The 20,494-nt window shown below is 40.6% G+C and overlaps 1 protein-coding gene across 6 annotated transcripts in view; it reads right to left on the bottom strand.

The window, feature by feature from the left end:
• Nucleotides 1-20,494, bottom strand: part of Grm8 (glutamate metabotropic receptor 8) — an 836,043-nt gene that overhangs the window by 662,091 nt on the left and 153,458 nt on the right. For 5 of the 6 annotated variants that reach the window (XM_029535215.1, XM_029535218.1, XM_029535214.1 and 2 more), the window contains exon 3: nt 15,654-15,870. In XM_029535215.1, coding sequence (XP_029391075.1) covers nt 15,654-15,870 — 217 coding nt within the window. Of the gene's footprint in view, nt 1-4,453; nt 4,514-15,653; nt 15,871-20,494 lie in introns of those variants that run through there. The other variant, XM_029535219.1, reaches the window with a different exon arrangement.

Below are 20,494 nucleotides of genomic sequence, written 5' to 3' on the forward strand. Positions count from 1 at the left end.
TTTCTGAGTTCGAGGCCAGCCTGGTCTACAAAGTGAGTTCCAGGACAGCCAGGGCTAGGCAGAGAAACCCTGTCTCGAAAACAAAAATAAAAAATAAAAATAAAAAACAATACATACATACATACATACATACATACATACATACATACACACACACACACACACACATACAGAGGAGAAGGAGGAAGAAAAAAGAAAGAAATGAATCAAAATGAAATAACACAGAAAACAAAACAAAACAAACAAAAACAAACAAATAAAAAAACCCACCAAGCCACACAGAAGTTGCTATTTTAAAACAATGAGGTTATGGACAGAGTTATTCCTAGTCAATATGTCTATTACTTCTTCGTGTTTAACAATAAGATTTCTTGTAACTTACTCTTGCATTTTTAACAGTTTTTAACAGTAGGATTTCCTATAGCCCTTACCCCCTTCTAGAGTCACAAAGTCACAAGATACATATGGCTTCTGTGCTTCCTGACAGAGAGAATTCCATATTTGTTGAAGTTTTTAAAATTGATTTAGAAATCAAAAAAGGATTAAAATACCATCTACAAAAGTATTAAAGGATTCAGCCATGTTTAGAACAGCCAAATAAAATGTCTACCTCACCCCTTTCTTTTGACATAGGCTCCTCTGAATGCCATCCAGTTAGCTAGTAGGCAGAACTGCTCTATGACTGAGAAATCCCTCTAGGGAAACTCTTTGGCTACAATGTGGTATTAGCTAATTTCAGTAATTAAATTCAGTAAAAATGGTAATGGAAGTAAAATAAATAAATAAATAAGTGTCAACGTCATACTTCAGGAACTACGAGGTAGTGAGACGAATCTCTACTGATGACCATAATGTCCCTGGTTAAATCATTTGGTCCCTAGAACACAGGTCACAGAGTAGAGAAAAACATCTCAACACAAGCCTTTTTTATTTTTAAAACTGCTTTTTTTGTAGTCATTTAGGTAGAGGCCAAGACTATTTTTAACAAATATTATGATTCATAGTTACATTTAGATCCTAGAATTTTTAGAGAAATTTCAGTCTCTGTAACTTAATTTAACATATGTTGATAGAGTTTTTATCATGCCCCAGGCACTGCTGAGTAAGACCAGCTTGCTCACATTCCTGAGAAGGTCACAGTCTATGTGGAAGGCAGAGATGTCAACAGACTGCCTCTGCAGTGTGTACAGCCGACATCTGTGCATCTCTCGGGCCAGGCAGTCCTTCTTCTGCATTCTAGATGAGCATCCCAATTTAGCTTTGAAGAGTGACACCACCCTATGGTGGGACTATGTGTGCTTCAAGTGAGGTTAACCCTTCCTTTCCAAGTACCCAAGATAGGCATATAACCAAATGAATAGAGTGATTACCTAGCATGAAGTCACCTGACACACAATAGGGGCATGTTGGAATTTCTGTGGGAATGCAAAGGAAGAAATATATTCTTCCTGTAAAGGTTTTAACAATGAGCTTAAACACACACACACACACACACACACACACACACACACACACACACACACCTCGAAGCCCAGAAAATAGCCTAACTTGAAATAAGGAAGTCTGTAGAATACCTACAGAATTCCCTTTCTTAATGTCCTACAGAGTCAACTAACCTGGGACCATGGGGACTCAGAGACTGAACCACCAACCAAGGAGCATGCAGGAGCTGAACCTAGGTCTCCCAAACATATGTAGCAGATATACATGTTGGTCTTCATGTAGGTCCCATTAACAACTGGAATGGGGCTGTCTCTGACCCTGCTGCCTGCCATTGAATATCCTTCCCTTACCTGGACTGCCTGATTGGGCTTCAGTGGGAAAGGAGGTGCTTAGTCCTGCTGGGACTAGATGTCCCAGGGTGGGGTGGCACCCAAGGGGTGCCTTCTCTGAAAAGAAGGAGAGAAGGGTAATGGGGGGGGGGGAATGATGATCTCTAAATAGATTTACTTTTTAGAAAGTAATAGCAACCTGGAGGTCATTGATCTTTTTAGCAATTCCATAGGAAAGCACTTGCAAGGGCACAGATGGGAGGAGAGGAGGGAGGGGGCTGTGATTAGGATGTGATGTGAAAAAAAAAAAAAAACTAAATTACGGGGGAGGGGAAACTCAAGGGAAGATCATCCTGGATGAAAGAAAGTGATGACTGTCCTTACAAGAAACAGGAAAAGAGGTGGCTCAGAAACAGAGAGGAAGGCAACATAACAGCGGAGACAGAGATCGAGCTGGATAGCTACAAGCCAAGAACTGCTGGCAACCATGAAGAACTAAGACGGGATCCGGGGAACATGTTCTCCCTCAGCACCTTCACAAACCAGCCCTGCCAAGATCTTGACTTTGAACTTTTGATGCCAAAAAGATAGTAGAATAAATCTCTGTCCTAAGCCACCCATCATGCAGTGATGGACTCAGGTAACTCTAAGAAACCAACGTAAGTGGCGGTATGAAAGCCTACGGCTACTGATAGTTATCTTCTTAGCACATGATGATTCCTAAGAAAGAATAGAGCCAATGAATGCACCAGAAAACAGAATAAAGCTGTGGCCAGACACAATTCTGTAAACTTTGTCTTAAAATGTAAACCTCCCTAAACCCCACTGAAGTCAGTGTAACCTCTCGGAGTCCTTTAACTCCTAAACTCTGTTCCCTCATTGCTGAAGTCTGAGTCTTGACTGAATGAAATGCTCCCTTTCCTAACATATGCCTTGAGTGCTAAAACCATGGAGACAATCTCAGCCAGAGCTACTTCAGGGAATCTCAGAGTGTTGCACAGAGAGCTACTGCTTATGCTCAGGGCTAAGGCATGAAATTCGCTCCAGGAAAGCACTGTGTGTGCCTTCTTCCCAACAGGTAGACAGAATTCATACAGAAAACAAGAAAAATGTTCAAGCTTGGGTGACAGGAAAAGAGAAATGAGGTTGTGTGCAAACCTTTGTCCTGCAGCAACCTCACGAAGCCAGAATGGCAGCCATGCGTGTAGAAACCCAAGCAGACAACCTCAAAAGAGAAACAAGCAAGAGGAAGTAAAAAATGTGCACGTTAGAGTCAATGAACACTGGAAATGTATTCAACACTACCACTTACTAACTAGGCAGTCCTGGGCTATACATATTATTGAAAGTTTGGTCCTATTGTCTGTGAAACAGGGAAAATAGCTGCCTAGTGGCACAGAACTATATTAGAAGGTATATGTCAAGTAGCATTTGTGCATCAGTTCCCTCCTATTCTCTTACTATCTCAAGAGAAACCTATATTTTGATACAAAAGCATTAAAAAAAAAAAAAAGAGTCCTTGGAAGGCCTTGATCTTCCACTCGGACTTTGGGGAGTTAGATAAGTAAATAGGCTATATTTAATAGAATGTGGTCCATATTACAACTTACAAACCAAAAGTAGTTATGTCGAATTATAATTTTATGTCCTCTAAATGGGAGGCACACTAGGTCTAATTTCTAGACACAAGAATGTGAGCTGACCATCTCCCATGACCTTTGACTCTGTGGACACAGGAGTGAACAACTGTATTATGAAAGGGCAGAAGTGTCCAGAAAACTCCATCATGATTAATGAGCTCTAACATGAATCAGTAACACGTGAAGCAAGAAAAAGAAACAAGAAACATGAGTTAAGCGGGAAATATTTAAAACTGTTAATAGCACTCTAAATTCTAGGTCCTCCCACCACTAAGGGAAAGAGAAATAAAGATCTCTAAATAGAATTACTTTTTAGAAAGTAACAACAACCTGTAGTCATTGACCTTTTGAGCAATTCCACATGAAATCCCTCAGTTAGTGTGAGAGTTTTTCCAGGAAATAATTCACCTGGTGTCATTCGTCATCAGGGAAAGCTCACTGGCCATGCTGGACATCACCGTCCCAATCTGAGAGCTTTAGATACACTCTGATGTTGTCTGAGGTATCCTATCTTATTTCAAGGTCATAGACCTTCAGAGAATCAAAGTTCTCAGTATCCCAGACCTCAAATCTCTAATTCTGCTATGAACAACTTCTGCCATTTTTTTTCCTCTTACACCCACTCTGACACAAACCAATCCCAGACCTTGCCCTGAAGCTCAGCAGTAAATCTCTAGCTCATCCTCTGCTCCATTTGTCCCTGAAACCTAATATCTATATATTATCTTATGGCCTAAATAGCAGCACAGCATTATCAAGACCGCCTTGAAAGTCTTCCTGGTGCTTTAGACTGACACCCACACACCCCTTCCCTGGCCTATTCAGCTGGACTCAGTCAATTAAGCCCTTGCCTACCCAACCCATTGCTTCCACTCCTGAGCATTATAGCCAACAGCTTCCTAGCTATTTCTCAAACAAACCATAACCAGGCATTTGTTTCTTTCTTGGTAAAGCACAATCTGCAATCAGCATCTTGTTTCCTTTCTGTCTTAAAGTTAGTTTCCTTGCCAGAGTCCAAGGCCAGTGAGGCTTAAAACACACCTGTGAACTCCATGTATATGGCTCAAGCACAGCTTCATGTCATCACCAAGCATGTATAGAGGGAACGGTAAACAAGCAGGACTCCAGAACGCAGACTAGGACTCTAAACATGAGAAGCACCAGGAGCCCTGGGCCTGGGTGGAATATGGCAATCAAGAATCACATCACATAGTTCTACACCTGGAAACAGAAAAGCTGTTGAAAAGAGGAGCAATGCATTCAGCAAATTCATCTACTTCCTGAATTTTGCATCCGATCCTATTTGTCAAATGCAGCAAAGCATCCTTAACTTAGTGTTTCCCTACTGGAACTGTACGCTCTCCATCTGGTGCTTGTTCTCAGGATCAAGTGTGACAATCTGGGCCTGGACTTCCTTAAGCTGATACTTCTGTTTCCCAACTTAAACCTGTTCCTGAACCTTGGTTTTCTGGCTCTCCTTCCTTCCTATGTACCTGACTTTTGCAGACACAGTCCTGGTCCTATAACCCATATCTCTCAAGTGCTACCAGGAGAATCTTGATGCTGAACTCAGGGTCAAATTCTGGTACAGAATTCTTAATCTGGACTCCTCAGCTGTTCACATACCTTTCCCCAAGTCATTTGTTTCCTGGTGGCCTATCTCCAGGTCACACTCATCGATTGGGCATCCATTCTGTCACATATTTAGAAGTATATTTCCAGATCTCAGGACTGGGCAAAGATACACAAAGTGTGTGCTCTGCCTTTGTAGAAAAAAAGGGATTCAGCTGTATGTGTGATAAAGACAAAGCCACTCTCCGTTCCTCCATGCCTTCAGTCACACCTCACTCTTGCTTACACTATCTCACACTCTAGAAAGATATGAGATTAAAAAGGACGCAAAACTTACATGTTCTATTAGAAATTTGACTAAGAATCCCACTAGGTCAGGATTCTGATCTGTTTCATTTGCACTACATTCCTACCATCTAGAAACATGCCCCCAAAACATAGTAGGTACTCAAATATTTGTTGGAAGACATGTCACATCGCTCCCAGAAATAGTTTCATTTGGCATGGTTTCCACAGGCAATAACACCAAGGACCAATTTTAATGAGAACATGGGGATTTCTCTCCATGATATCCAATACAAGAGAGTGGCAGTGAACACTGAACATCCCTCTTTCCCTTAATAGCCCATAACATGCGTGTCAGCCATGATACATATTTCAAATGTGACCACAGAGTCACATAGCTGTGCATACTGCTGCCAGGGAAGCAGGTATGAGCTGTTATAAGAGGCAGCAATTTTCCCTTCACTGTTACAACTGCCAGAAGCCATGTTTAAATCATTAGTTGAAATTCTTTTCCTGACCAAACCTCTTCCAAGAGCTGTTAACAAGAAACCAAATATGCTGACTTCAGGTTCACGCTCTTGTCTTCCCATGTTCTCCCTTGTGCAGCCCCCAGTGAGTCATGAAACAGCTTTGGTTAGGCTGTAATGAAAGCAACAAGAACAAGAGACCATGGTCTATCAGACACGCAGATGGTGAAGAAGAGAGTCTGCACAACACAGTCCTGTCCAGGGACATAACCCTTGGAGTAATTGGCACCTATTTCATTCAACTATTCACCTTACAAGCTTTTTGGTTTTATTATTCTTGAGTCATTTGTTTCTAAGGAAACTATAATTGTTGCTTAGTTGAGAAGTTGTGAAGTAAACTGGGAAAACACACTTCTAATTCTCAAGCCAACTCTTTTAAGGTCTGTGCACATGACCTAAATGGAGTCTAATGTTGCTTCATTTCTGCAGAAGGATGTTTATATGATGTGCTTTTATCAACTCTGTAAAGTACAGACTGCACCTTAAAGCTCTGAGCTACTGCCAACATCCCCAAGCATCGTGCCTTTAACACAGAAATGGCTTCAGAAAGGAAATTAAAAGAATGTGACTTCTTTGGGACTAAGCACATAGGAAAGCACATTTCTTGTCGTGACTTGGGCATGTGGGGACAGACTGGCAAGAACAAGAGGGAAGGGAATATCTAATCTGACTAAAAAGACTGGCATCTCAGAGGAGCATAGGGGAACAGAAACCCAGGCAGAGAAAAAAAAAAAAAATATGGGCTCAGTTCAAACAGGACTCCACCATTCAGAGTTCCATCAGTAACAATATTTGGTGTCATTGATTAAATTGTGCTCCCCCCCAAAAAAAAAACCGTTTAAGGCATAGTATTTCTGAATGTGACTATATTTGTAAAACAGCCATTGTAGATTTAATTAATCAAATTAAAATGAAGTCATCCTGAAGTAAGATGAGTCCCTCATTAAATATCACATAGATCACAGTGACACTGTAGACCTGCAGGAAATAGCAGATTGGCATTAATATACAACTCAAAGGGAAGTGTAGAAGGGCAGGGGTTTGGGTCTTGCTAATGCTTTGTTTCATCTGGAGCATTCAGCCATTTAGAGCCCCTAAACAATGGAACTGTTTGCTTTAAGAAAACCTGATTTCTGGTAGTTTGTTACAGTATCCTGAAGTACCTAATGCAATCGGCAACGGGAGTTAGGGAACAGGAAAAAGTAATTTCAGAGACCACACTTCATATGTGACAGAGCCTGACCTTTTCTAAGTATTTAGAAGGAAATGTCCGAGAGAACTAAACTGAGGCTTGAAGGTGAATTCTCTTACTCTATAGAACTCATGTGTGTTCATTCATGGTGTATAACTAAGATGGCACTAACAGGATGCTAAGTTAGGCAGGATCAGAACCCTTGAGTAGAGGTCAGGAGCAGGCTCTGCCTGATGGCATCCTGTCATTAGACCTCATCCACTGGGTGAGCGTACAGACAGAGGAGCAGATGCTGCCACCCAGGCGAAAGCTGGCAAAGAATAATTGTTACATTGTCATCCAAGCCTGGGAAATCAGAGTGTAGGAACAGATCCATCAGTCAAGTCAAGGGTAGGACACTGGATATTTGCAGTAACAGAAGGGCCCCAGGCTCACTCCTGATGAAAGGTTGCAAACCTGACTACTTAAGGGTTGAGGCTGAACTGAAACCATTGTCCCTGGCTTCCTCTCAGAGACTGAACAAAGCTGGAAGTGCTGCCAAGGGTATGGGTGATGCTAGGGTAGACTTAACTGTGACTGTGACGTTCACATAAGAACAAGTCCAACACGGATGGCCTAGGAGACCATACCTCTAATAGATAGACACACAGATGCTATTGTCTGGCACCGTTCATATTTTAGACCTATTAAACACTCCATATGTATGTGCTACAACACCAAGTTGGCATGGTCTACATTCCGTTTTGCAATGAAGCCTTATCTCAGAAAAGTTCTTTCTTCCGAAGTTATCTAAAGTCACTCGCATGATACATTGCACCCACCCTTTGAGCATAGGACCTACCAACCATTGCCCCAAAGCCTCCTTCCAAGTCTTTTTGTCATGTGGACTGAAAGACACCTTCTAGCAGGCCTGTTGTTCTTGGATGTGGCTTCTGAGTGATGCCTCCACCCTCCACCCTTTACCCTCTATCCTCCATCCTTAATCCTTCACCATCCACACCCTCTACCAATGCAATGTTCATAATCTGCATTTTTGTTTGCTTGCTTGCTTGCTTGCATGTCTGTGTTCTCTGACTCACAACAACAGTGACCTGCTAGAAAGCAGTGTGATTCATCTCTTTGCCCTCACAACTGACAAAAAAAATATAGCCTAATATATGGTGAGCTTACTAGAGATATTGGCAGACACTTAATATTCAGAAGGGTAAAAAAAGAAAGATGAGCATGCAGATTTAGTGTGCCAATGATGGCATAATTAATTCATGTGTTCAACTATATGCTAGCTCTTTCTTAGGTAATGTTTTTATTATGCTAAGGGAAAAATAATAAGTCAGTACTAGAAACACTGCCTCATACACACTGAGCAAAACTGTAAACAGATTCAGAAATGAGTCCACTGCCAAGCCACAGGACTCTAAAATAATTCTGTTAGAATTCTAACATATTCTTACACAGGGCAAACTGATGCCCTGTGAGATAACATAGAGCTTGTGATCCCAGAACTCAGAAGTCTGAGACAGGAAGGCTGTGAGTTTGTATCCTGTCTAGAGTATTATATAAAGTTCCTGTTTCAACAACAATGATAATAATAGACCCTTGTTCACTACCTGCCTTCACACTTGTATGTGATCTCATTCAATTCTTAGACAGCAGCTATTTTCAGTCTATAGATAAGGCAATTAGACTATAACATAGTGCAGTTACCAAAGGTCCTATTGATAGACCGGAAACTCAGGCAGCAGAAGCTCTGAACCACTGCCCAGCACTACCTGGCTCATGGATGAGAGTCAGGTTAAGCCTTCAGTATTTGGGGGCACAAAGGAAAATGTGCAGGAAAGGATGGTGCAGAAGCTCTTCAAGGCTCTCTTATAGTTAGACAAAAGCTAGTAAAATGCAGAAGCCATTATTGGAGCTACCTTTGTCTTTCAATTTCCCAACCGCTGGGATCGCATGAAGAGTCTAATCACGTATCTGATGACAATGGTCACTAAATAGAAACTCATAAAGCACGTGTTGTGGGTCAGACAGCCTGCTGGCTACTGGGTGGTCTTCCACTGATAAAAAACACTCTTGGATGAAGAAAACACACAAACAAATCAGCGTAGCTCATGGTGATGCCCAGGAACAGCAGAGGAGCAATGTACCTTAAACTTGTAGCGTTTTAAAACAGCTCACGTGGCAACAGAGTTGACCAAAAGTTAAAAAAATAAAAAAAAGACAATTATCAGATGGCAAAATAAGCAACACTGAATATCTAAGGCTGTTGAAAATCAAACTGGGGGCAGAACATTTGCTGAGATATCCCTGGAAAACTAAGAAAGAGAGGGGAGTGAGCACAAGGTCAGGAGCACCCAGAACCCTCCTCCCTGCTCTCACAAGCAAACCTGCAGTGAGCAGTTAGTTTGGAGCTAATTAGCAAGTCAAGACCAGCTCTGTCTACCCAAATCCTGCATCCAGACAATGGCACCTGGCATCCCTCTGCTCTTCCATAGATTTGTTCTGCCTTGGGGAAGGCGCTGAGTCTTCTCTCCACTCCCTGCATGAGCAATACCTGATAATAAGCGACTTTTATACACATGTTGTCATAATGTTTACACCACTTGATGCTGACTCCTTACAAACCAATCAATCCTTGGGAAAGGCCATTGGTGTTCTCGTAGTTAGAGAAAGTGGATTTAAGAGAGGTCTTCTGCTCCAAGATGGAATCCATTGCACCCAACAGCCATTGTTTACTGAAAACTTAACTACCGCATTTGAATTACAGGTCTTAAGGCATTTGTTTGAATGCCTTTTGCCAGTTCACTTTAACAGCTGTTGTTGATACTTGGCAGTCACTATGCCCTAAACATTAGGAAAGGCCAGAGAGAAGAACAGCTTTGAAACGATACGTTATTTGATCAGGTTCTTCAGTAATTGTTGAAATCATATACACTTTCTTCGGATCCCACTGGAGCCTCAGCAGTATCGCTGCACCTGCAGTTCCAATTTGCGATTTCCTTGGCCCTCCTTTGAAGTTATTTTTGCCAATTACCTGGTGTTAATATTAATTAAATGTGATTTGCAACTTGAAATGTAGTGTTATCAATGGAACTCAGCTGTATGAATATAAAGTAAAAATTTCAATTGAACTAAAATGTTTCCTTTCATTCATAGTATTTTAGAACATTAATGCTTTTGTCAAATTGATTTTTGCCTACTGGAAGTCATTTTTCCAAAGCAATGAACATCTGAGGGGGAAAATGTTCTTTATGTATGCTTTTCTTTCCATCATTGAAAATACTTTGTTTTAATCTTAAAACTAAATCCATTTTCACTCACAGAAATTTGGTTCTTATTTACAACCTAAGGGGGGAAGTTCTTTCTGCTAAAATAATGTGCCAAACATATATATATATATATATATATATATATATATATATATATATAGGCACTTGTCAATTTTATCCTACGAATGAATTGTCCCATTAATGCTTGATTCTCACCAAGACGAAATCAACTGAATCACACCTCAAATTTGGAGGGGCAAGTATCATTTTACATACTAAAGTTAATTAATTAAAATGGTGTATCCCATTATTTAAATACAAGTTGCCAACTCTCTTCACAGTCCTTTCTAACACTGAGATTTTAAGATTCTGAACACATGTCAAATAATAGTCAGAAATGTCCAACATCAGTAAATTAGAAGAAAAGTCACATACAGAAGAAGATTTGACAGATTTAGGTCTATCCTGCCCCCTTGTAATATTCGCAACAATGGCTTGAAAGCTTGTCATCTTCGATAAGTCATTCACAAACATGATTAGTGATTAAAGGAGGTGTGTCTCCTTACCGTGCAAATCTGCAGTGAAAAGATATCCTCCTTTCACAAATTCCTTTTATCTTCAAAGATAAAGCCTTGGCTTCCTTGCCCTTTATAATGATAGAAGCAGCATTAACATTTATTATCCTGTCTTCCTTTAAAACTAGAATAATAAGGTAAGGCAAGGATGTGAAAGAAACTGTCTAAAGACTCACGGAAGTCATTTACTGAGTCAGGAGCTACAAGCCCCCCAGCTCGTGATAGTAAAGCATGATCAAATATCATCAACCCCTTTATTACAGCATCTGTGAAACCTTATATTGAATAATTAAAAGAAGACAAATAGAGGAGTGTGGCTCTAACCATTGAGGGTGTGTAACATGGGTGATGAATAAGTTGTAACCCAGGAACCACTAAGCTATTCCTTTCCCTCAAGCCAAAGGAGACCAAGGGGGGGAAATAGAAATAAATTAGGCTAGAAGACATACTATGGATGTTTTTAATTTTCTAGGTGTTATTATTTTAAAAGGCTTTTTGAAACTATACAATGTAAAGTAGTTCCACAGCCAGTGTATAATCATATTTGTTGTCTCTGACATTCCTGCTGGAAGCTCCTGGCAACATGGGCCAGGGAAATTGAGATGCTGGAATCACACATACACTTAGAACCCTGCACTATATCCTAAGACATCCTATCCTTGCGATCAAGATCAGAATAGTGGGATTGCATAAAGTGCCAAGGAACTTCTGAAGTCAGTGTATTATAGGCATCTCTATTCACTAAATCCTGTCTCCATGCTTATTTGTTAACATGTTCTTAGGGCTTGCTCCCCACTCCTCTCTCTGGACACCACTCCCTCTGAGACCATCTGTAATGCATTGAACCATACATATGGAAATGTGCTAGAATCCTCACCTCTGTAACCCAAAATGTGGCCAGTTGGAAATAGAGACAATGCAAACATTACTCATGCTGAGATCATACTAGTAAGGTGGGTCTATCCAATATGGCTGCATCTCTTTAACAACAGAACACAAAGAACTACAACAACATAGAAAGTGGCTATGTGATTTAAGACGCAGTCACTAAAGTGATGTGTCTCCAAAGCTAAGGAAGACCAAAGACTGCTAGCACAGCTCAGAAGCTCCAAGAGAGATGAGATTCTCCTCTGAGATCTCGGAAGCAGCACACCCCTGAAGCACCTTAGCTTCAGGTCTTTGCTAGCAGAGGTGAGAAGCAATGAGCACCAACTTAAATCACCCAGACGGTTCTTTGTTCTGGCACTTCTGCAAAGATGAATCATCTCTCTAGATCACACAGTGTAGGTCTATGTAACTGCGCATACACTTTCGGTTTTGCTCACTGAAAAAAAAAAAAAAATCCTGCTCTCTTATTAAAAACTATTCATAGTCCTTGAATGAAAAAAAAAATACCCCCCCAAAAAATAAATGAACATTTCTCTATAATGAAAACTGTCTTCAAAGGTGAATAAGAGCCACCTATGGCCACCAATCCACCAAGAAGAGAGAACACTGTCCAGATCTTTGCTTCCCGTCACTCTATGAAGCCATAGTTCTCAGGAAATGTCTGCCGAGGAGTCTATACTCGGTTTCCTTTGTTTCTCACTCTCTCCATTCTTGGCCTCAGCACCCGCCACTGCCTCCTGAACTCAGATTTTTGTAAGATGTTGAGAGTTCCTGCTTAGCTAGACCAATGCTCCTGTTGCCCTTCTCCACAAAGGTGGTGCTGACAAAACTCAAGCTCCCACTCCACATGTCTCCCCACTACTCTTCTGTGACTATACTTGCCTTCTCTGAACTGCGCAGCTACAGAGTTCTGTGGTCAGCTGTACCTTTTTTTCTGGCCTTCAAGATCTATGTTTAATCAGTTACCAAGTTCTGTAAACTCGATATCAGAACTGTCTCTCTTGTCTGTCTACTTTCTATTTCTACTGCCACACCCCTACATTAAACCAAGACAGATACAGCAGAGGCCCCTTATGCAGTCTTCCATCCTCCACTTATATATTCAACCTGATAGATTTCCTCAGCCCTCGAAAGTTTTGGCAATTATTTAGAACATCAAGGACAGAATAAATACCTTATAACTTATAGTACTCAAATGTGTATCAATATCTAACTCTCTATTTTGTTTGGCTCTTTTTACTGTGTACTATATTCTGATCAAACTGTGCTTTCTGTGAACATATATTGTTATTTGTTTAAAAGTTTCTACAAGATATGGCTAGACTGACACTAAGACAGCTAGGATATCAAATCTATCAAGTGCCTCCTATACCTCCTCCACAGGGACATTGCCTAGAAATGAGCGATTGTCAATGTCTGTACTTACATAATCTTCATTCTCCCAGATTCACAGAAACTACATCTAGAAACTCAAATTCTGTTAAAATGCAAAACACTCTAATTAAACTGGACGTGCAATGTATCACTAAATGAATTTTAATACGTTACATTATGATCTACTTTAATTAATCAGACATAAAAAACGTAGGCTGCCTCAACTTAAACTGGAACTTTCTAGCAGTCAATGTAGCCGAAGAGAGAAACTCAGAACAGAGAATGGAGTTTTTTGTATAAGTTGAGAGAATACATAATTTTATCAATGGACAGATATTCCAAAACCTAAACGTAAACAACTCTCTCTCAGTCCAGACACTCAGGTTTATAAATACACACTACTAACATGGTGACAGATTCAGTAAACTTGGCAAATGTTACAGAACTAATGAATTTTCATTAGAGTCATCAGATAATTCTGCAATGGGTTAAGTTGCTACTATTTGCCATTCCCATTAATATCATTGTCATGTGAAAGGTTGAATTTCCAGCTATTTTCGTTCTAGATAAAATCTTTGTCATTAAAATGAGGGATGATTCTGATATTTAATATATTCCATGGCACACTCTGGCATGGTACTAATTTGGCCTTTTCAACATTCTGCATATTAAGTGACAATCTATCCCTCCTCCATTCCCCCAGATAAGTGAGAACTGAAAGAGAATGGACAGCCAATCAAGTCACAGAATACTGAGAGGATCAACACAGAAAAATATGTGCTTCTGTAATCAGGAGCATCCATTAGGTGCTAAAATTATTTTCTTCCATAGTAATGACTCAGATAGAAATAGTAATGATGGAAGGGCCATCTATGTCTACTCATGTGACAGTATTCCCAATGTTTAGCAAAGCTTCCTAAAAAGAAAATCAAGTACTTCTTATTTTAGTTGCACCTCACTTAACTTTTACAACAATACATTACATCACATTCTACAATTGGCAAATTATGCCCTTATTGAATTTTTCATAGTAACTGTTCCGTGCACACAAAATGTGTCCCAGCATTGAAGAATGCTCTGAATCACTGCAGAAAACTTATTTCAATATACACTCTCTTATTTTCCTCCACATGTTGAATTATCACTCTGGTAAGAGCCGACATCAGCTGCTTGAATAATGTATTAACCCTGCTTCCAGAAGTCATTGCTTTCATCTGAAGGGGCATTTCCTTTAAGGATAAACATGGGACTTTTTTTCCAGGAAAATAATATAATTTAAAGTTTAATGGAAGCATTTGAATCATTTTTATAGCTGTGGTGATATGAGTTAAAATTCCAAAATGCAAGGATTACAGCATCACAGGCACAGTTGGTATGAACACTTGTCCAATTAAATCAATTAACCCCATCTGCCACCTCGTTGAGTATCTCTCTACAGTTTCTGCCACAATACAGCCATAGAGCACATGTTAAATATAAAAATCACTGAGCACGATAAATTTTCCTGTCCTATTACATCCATTAGGAAGGCTTCAGGCACCTATGACTCTCAAGTGAGAATCTTATTTCAAAAACTTTAGGTTCTTAGTTCCAGGTAATTATAGTTAAATCTCAGTCAACTCCATGATCTCCTCCTGAACTGAAACTTCTACCCATTAACTGAGCAACATCATTTCCTTCTTGAAGTCCTCAATTGCTTTACAATAGTCAAGAGATACTTTTGCATCTCCACAGCATCATAATTACTAACACAAAAAGAGTAATTTTTAAATAAAATATTATTTAAGTGCCAATAGTGTCTCCTATCTACAAAGATATATCACTGACTAATTGTCAGTAAGAGTATGCTATATGCTGCTTTCTGTTGCCCTGATCTGTTTTTTCTAAGTGATAGAATGGATTTACAGCCTCACAGATAAATATACATGTTGGTAAAATATCTACAGAGACTGGAAATGCTCTTTGAAGAACTCCCAATACAGGATCTTGCCAGCACTTTGTCCTAAGTTTTCACAATTTCCCCTTCATCCTTCTGTAAGCTCTAGACTTTTATATACAAATGAAAGATGGAAAAAGTCAAATATGACAAGGAGAGTATGACTTAGGACTACCCCTGGGGGCTGAACTAATATTGCTTTAAGATGATTACAAGCGCTGATCCCTCTAGTGTTCAGTGTTAAATTCTACTGACTTTTTTTTTTTAATTTGATGACTTGCTAATGTAAACTTCTATCTAGAACAATCAAACAGTATGTCATTTATTCAAATTCACTGTGGCTCTAAGGTGCCTGCAAACTCCCTCATCAAAACAGACAACTCAAAAGATACTCACCGAAGTCAGGAGCTCTACTGCTCAAATTAGCACCAAAGAGTCACCTTGCTAGAAATAAGAACAATAAAACCAGCGACAATATGCCTAAGCTTCCCCATACAGAGCACAGACTGGGTCCCGAATCTGAGAGAATTCTAATTATCTCATATACATCAGACAGCACTTGGAGGTGTGCATATCTTAGCAACCTGTCACCTCCAAATGCGATCAACTGGTAAATACATGCTCACCAATCTCCCTTGAGATTTGAGTGAAGGCCTCAACACCACTCTCTCCATAGTTCCCCTCGGAAGCCAGTGTTGACACATAATTCCATCCCAGGGCCGTCACAATGTCCACCATGGCTTGGGCTTGGTAGGAGTCAGGCGGTACCACCCGAGAAAAGAAATCATACCTGGTGTTGTCACTTAGCTCTGGGGCTGTAGATGCATAGCTAATCTGAGGTATCTGCAAAACAAATGAGAGGTTATGTCAGGTTACGTCAACCTACAGTGTGTCTTGTCCAGTGATAGATTATCACCAGAGACTAAATCGTTAAAACTGTAACAGAAACTGAGAGGTATCAGCCTAAAGGCAAACTACGGTGTTAGGACCACCAGTATAATGAGAAATAATTTCCTAACCGTCCATAGGTTTCATTTCCTTTTGAAACACAAATGTGCCAACACTGAGAAACAATTTATTTTTTGCTTCAGGTGTCGAAGGCCCAAAGGAAAACATTTCATGCTTTCTAAGGCTACTTTTTTTATTCTGTACTTGATTGTTCTGGTGGGGAAATGAAAGAGAAATGAATCCATAGTACAAACATATATCTGAGAAGGTCACCTCAGAAATTCCCTTTGGCTTTAACTCATAAAGGTGTGTTGTTTGGTTGGTTGGTTGGTTGGTTGGTTGGTTGAAACTTGATACCACTTTAGTTTTAAAATTATAATTTCGATGCATTATTTTATTTTGCTTTTGATACAGAGTCTCACTATGTAGTCCTGGCTAACCCGGGCTCACTTATGGAGATCAGACTCAAAGGGGATGTTCAATGAATTGTCCTGGCTTGCCACAAAAGTTTGTACCCCCAGGATCTAATGATCACTCACCAGTCGCTAGACAGATTATTTCTAAACCATTCTTGACATCTTTGAATGTCACTCAGCATCTGGATAACCCCCTCTCAGTCTACAGAATCCTACTCCATAGTGGTGGCCACTGAAATGACAGGAAGATGCAAATAAAAGCTTTACTCACAGACTCAGACACAAACCAATGTGCCTGGAGCTGTCCAGGTCCTGAAACCTCTGATAACAGGGCTCCAGCTTTCTATTTCAGCAATGGCAATGACTGGTGAGGTCAGCCCAATTAATGCTAAACTCTTTCTGGTTCCATTTTCCTGATGGGGATCATGTGAACTTATTTAACACTGTGTGGCCATAAAAACTGTCTGAGCCACCTCCTGTTGCCCTTTGCTTTCTCTTCTAGACATACCAGGCTTGCCTTGCGTTAACAGACAGATGGCTTGATTAGGCTCTGTGCCTTCATAGAATGTGTCTACTCAGCAAGACATTTCTCCAAATCTCAAAGCACAGCAGTCTTGGCCTTCTTCACCTTTTTGTTTCTTGCTTCTAGAGAACCCATAAAAGAAATTCTGGACATTCAGTGAGCTCTTCCCGTGCCTTATACTAGATTAAAAGAAAATTCCCAAAAAATCAACCCCATGTGCATTTCTATATTCTAATAAAAAAAATTCAGCAGTCTGACCCAGGCTATGTTGTGCTGTTGTAGGTGTGGGTGGGTGTGTGGGTGGGTATATGTGGGCATAAGAGTAAGTATGGCGGTGGAAGAGCATTCTGCAGCACTAGACCATGTCTTGTCCTGTTTGGAAGCAATCCTTCCACTTCCTCAGGTCTTCAGAGTCCAGCGGTAAATGTCTTGCACAGCCCCCATCCTGCCTGTAATAATGAGCCACCCCTCTCTAAAAATGAGCACAAAGTGTGAAAATTGAGTGTTTGAAACCAAAACTAATTATCTCAAATTACTACCTTCAGTCAGTCACTTCCAGGGCTGTTTAATTAGCAGTCAGCATCATGTTTAGGATTAATTAAACAGGTGTAAAGGGTATATAAAATAAAAGTGCAGATAGGAGATGGTTGTTTGATTAATCCAGTAATGGGCTTTCTCCCTAAAGTCTTGAAGAGTTTTCTCTTCAGAGATCAATGTGTGAAAAACTAATGTGCAAGTACGTGTTTGCAATTTCATTTCTTCAATTCTTCTATGTTGCAATCTACAATAACACCATGGTGTAGTGATAGTATTTCAAGCCAAGTTTTCAAAGTGTCATGAAGTTGCATCCTGTTTTTACTTTATTTGCCACGGACCACTAAGCCTTGGCTCATTAAGCATTTTAATTTCTATACCAGCATCCCCAATATTTCCACTACCCTTAAATTAAACCCCTACTGGCATCTAAAGTAAAAATTTATTAAAGAATTAGGCTGTTTCTTTTCTTTCCGCTGCACCAGATCCATTCTAACTAGCCCCTTAACCCTGGGGGTTTTATCTATCAGAAACAACAACAATATAAAGGTGCTGGGTGAAGGAGAGATGAGGAGAGAAAAATGAGGAAAACCAAATAAAATGTATCAACAAGAGGAGGCATTAAGGAAAGCAACTTTCATTATTCTCTCATCCTTCTAAAGAGGAAATGTCCTTTACAGTGTCAAGTCCCACTCGACAATCTCAAGAATAAAATCTACACTCTCATCTTGTTTATGATATCACTCTGACTCAAAGCCTGCCCACTTCCTGTTATGTTCCTCCCATGGCAGGAGGATCTAAAGGAATAGATACTGACCTCTGTTGAGTCTTGGTTTCCTTTCAGGCTTCTGTGCCTCATTTGGACCAGACTCAGTGGAACTAGAAACAGAAAAGCCATGTGGTGGACACCTGCACCCTTGCCCACATGTGCACTACAGCACAGGAAGACTGTGTGCCTCTGTTTGCTGGCTTATGATCCTTCCAGAAGTTAGCTCTTTATTTATTTGGTATCTACAATACTTGATGGGGCAAGTGTCCAATGAGTGTTTAGATGTAATTCACTAATCAATGACAGGACATTTAGTGTTGCCCCCCTCCTGCTGCATTCTGCTAAAGCATGGCAAGGATCTTCTCCATCTGCCCCTGCCCCACCCCTTCTGGGTCTATGAGTGTGCTCTTTGCTACTCTATCGCCTGCCTTTTTTTTTTTTTTAAGATTTATTTATTTATTATATGTAAGTACACTGTAGCTATCTTCAGACACTCCAGAAGAAGGCGACCTTCCTTGTGGCGTGACAGTAGTGCATCCAACTCCAGATCGCCTGCCTTTTCTGCTTCCAGTACCAACAGAGTTTGTCCCAGAGGAGGCACAGGAACAAGAAAGGTGAACAAGTCCAAACTAAGGTCAAGATATATTCTTCCAGCTTCTTCTCCCCACCCCCAGTAACAGCATGGTCTCTACCTGAGCCTCTGCCATACAACTCTTGGGGACTCTAATATACATACTCAACCTTGATCCCTGCAGGTTTCCTCACTATTGTCTGTCTCTGAGTACTTCAGCATTCAAGGGAAGTTCCTGTGTCTCTGCCCACACCTGACAAATGGCCTTTTTATGAACCTTCCCCATCATTTCTCCAGTACGCCAAGAACCTGGCTGTTCTGACTGATGCTCCCTGTGACAGGTAGCTGTATCCACCACCCTCAGCTCTACCCTAACCTCTGAGTCTTCTGCCCACTTTCCTTTTCAAGACTCTCTACTGCTGTCCTCACCCGACTTTTCCCTTTTCTCTCTTTCAGCTCCTAAAGGCATCAAATTGCATATTTGAAAACACCTGTCATCTTGCTTTCCTTCATTTCTCATTTTCTTTGTGCTGAGGTTTCATAAGACTATAATGTATGCTTAAAATAAGGCCCTTTCCATTACCCAAATAAAGCATATTTGAGGCAATTAATTAATTATACAGCACAAGGCTCATCACGAGACCCTCCCTTTTGAAAGGGCTTCAGCTTCCATCTTTCTGGTAACTTCAGTTCCCAATCCCAGTCCTATGTTTTTTGGGAAATTGAAGAAGAAAGGTTTTGTATCTAATTGTCTGATTCTCTCTGTCCCTGATAGACAGGAAAGTAAGCCTGAAACCAGAGGTCTACACTTGCAGGACAAGAGCACATAGCAAGCGCTTTATTCTCAGACTAGATCAAAACATCTCAGGCTCCCTTTCTACCTGTGGGCAGGACCTCTTTTCCGGATGCCGAAGCCCATCTTCCTCCCTGATATATAATCTTGGCAATCAGGTGTGTGAAAATGGGCAAAAACCCATTCTACTGGTTTGAATTTATAGGATTTCAAATCTGCTAAGAGGGCAAAAGTTGGTCCCAAAGTTGAGATGTGATACAGAAGTAGGAGGCATTATTTTGGCCTCAAGCCCAAGCTGGCTTCTCTGCAATCTAGTTCTTAACAGACAGCCATTTGTCTGGGGAGCTATTTGGTGCTTGCCTAGCTGTTAATAAAGCTAATTGCTTGATCTACATTTAACTAGCTATTCTGCGAATCTTGGACTTATACATTCTAAAAAGGGATTCCACATTGACTTTTAGCATCTAAAGTAAGCTAACCTTTAATTTAAGTGTGTGTGTGTGTGTGTGTGTGTGTGTGTGTGTGTGTGTGTGTGTGTGTGTGTGTGTGTAAAAGAGGCTACTGGCTCTCTTCTACTTTTGCTAGATGAAACCTCCCTAGCTGCTCGACCACTCAGAACTGGACTACACACCCCAACCTTCTTTGCAGTGGTGAGCAGAACTTCTGAAAATGCTCCTGAAGGGACCAGGCATGCCTTCCCCATCTTTTATCTCTGTGCTTCAAACATAAAGGTGCTATCTCCATGGGTCATCCTGGACAGTACCCAAGCAAAGGTAGAACAAAAGACAGTCTCTAAGCCAAATCTCTGTGACACCTCAATTCCTCAAACAGGACTCTGGCTGTTTACTGCTTCCATTCGTGGCCTCCTCAGATCTATACCACACCAGCAAGCAAAGCACTTTTTTAAGATAGA

This window comes from Mus pahari, chromosome 2 (assembly GCF_900095145.1).
Source record: "Mus pahari chromosome 2, PAHARI_EIJ_v1.1, whole genome shotgun sequence".
NCBI classification, from domain to species: Eukaryota; Metazoa; Chordata; class Mammalia; order Rodentia; family Muridae; genus Mus; species Mus pahari.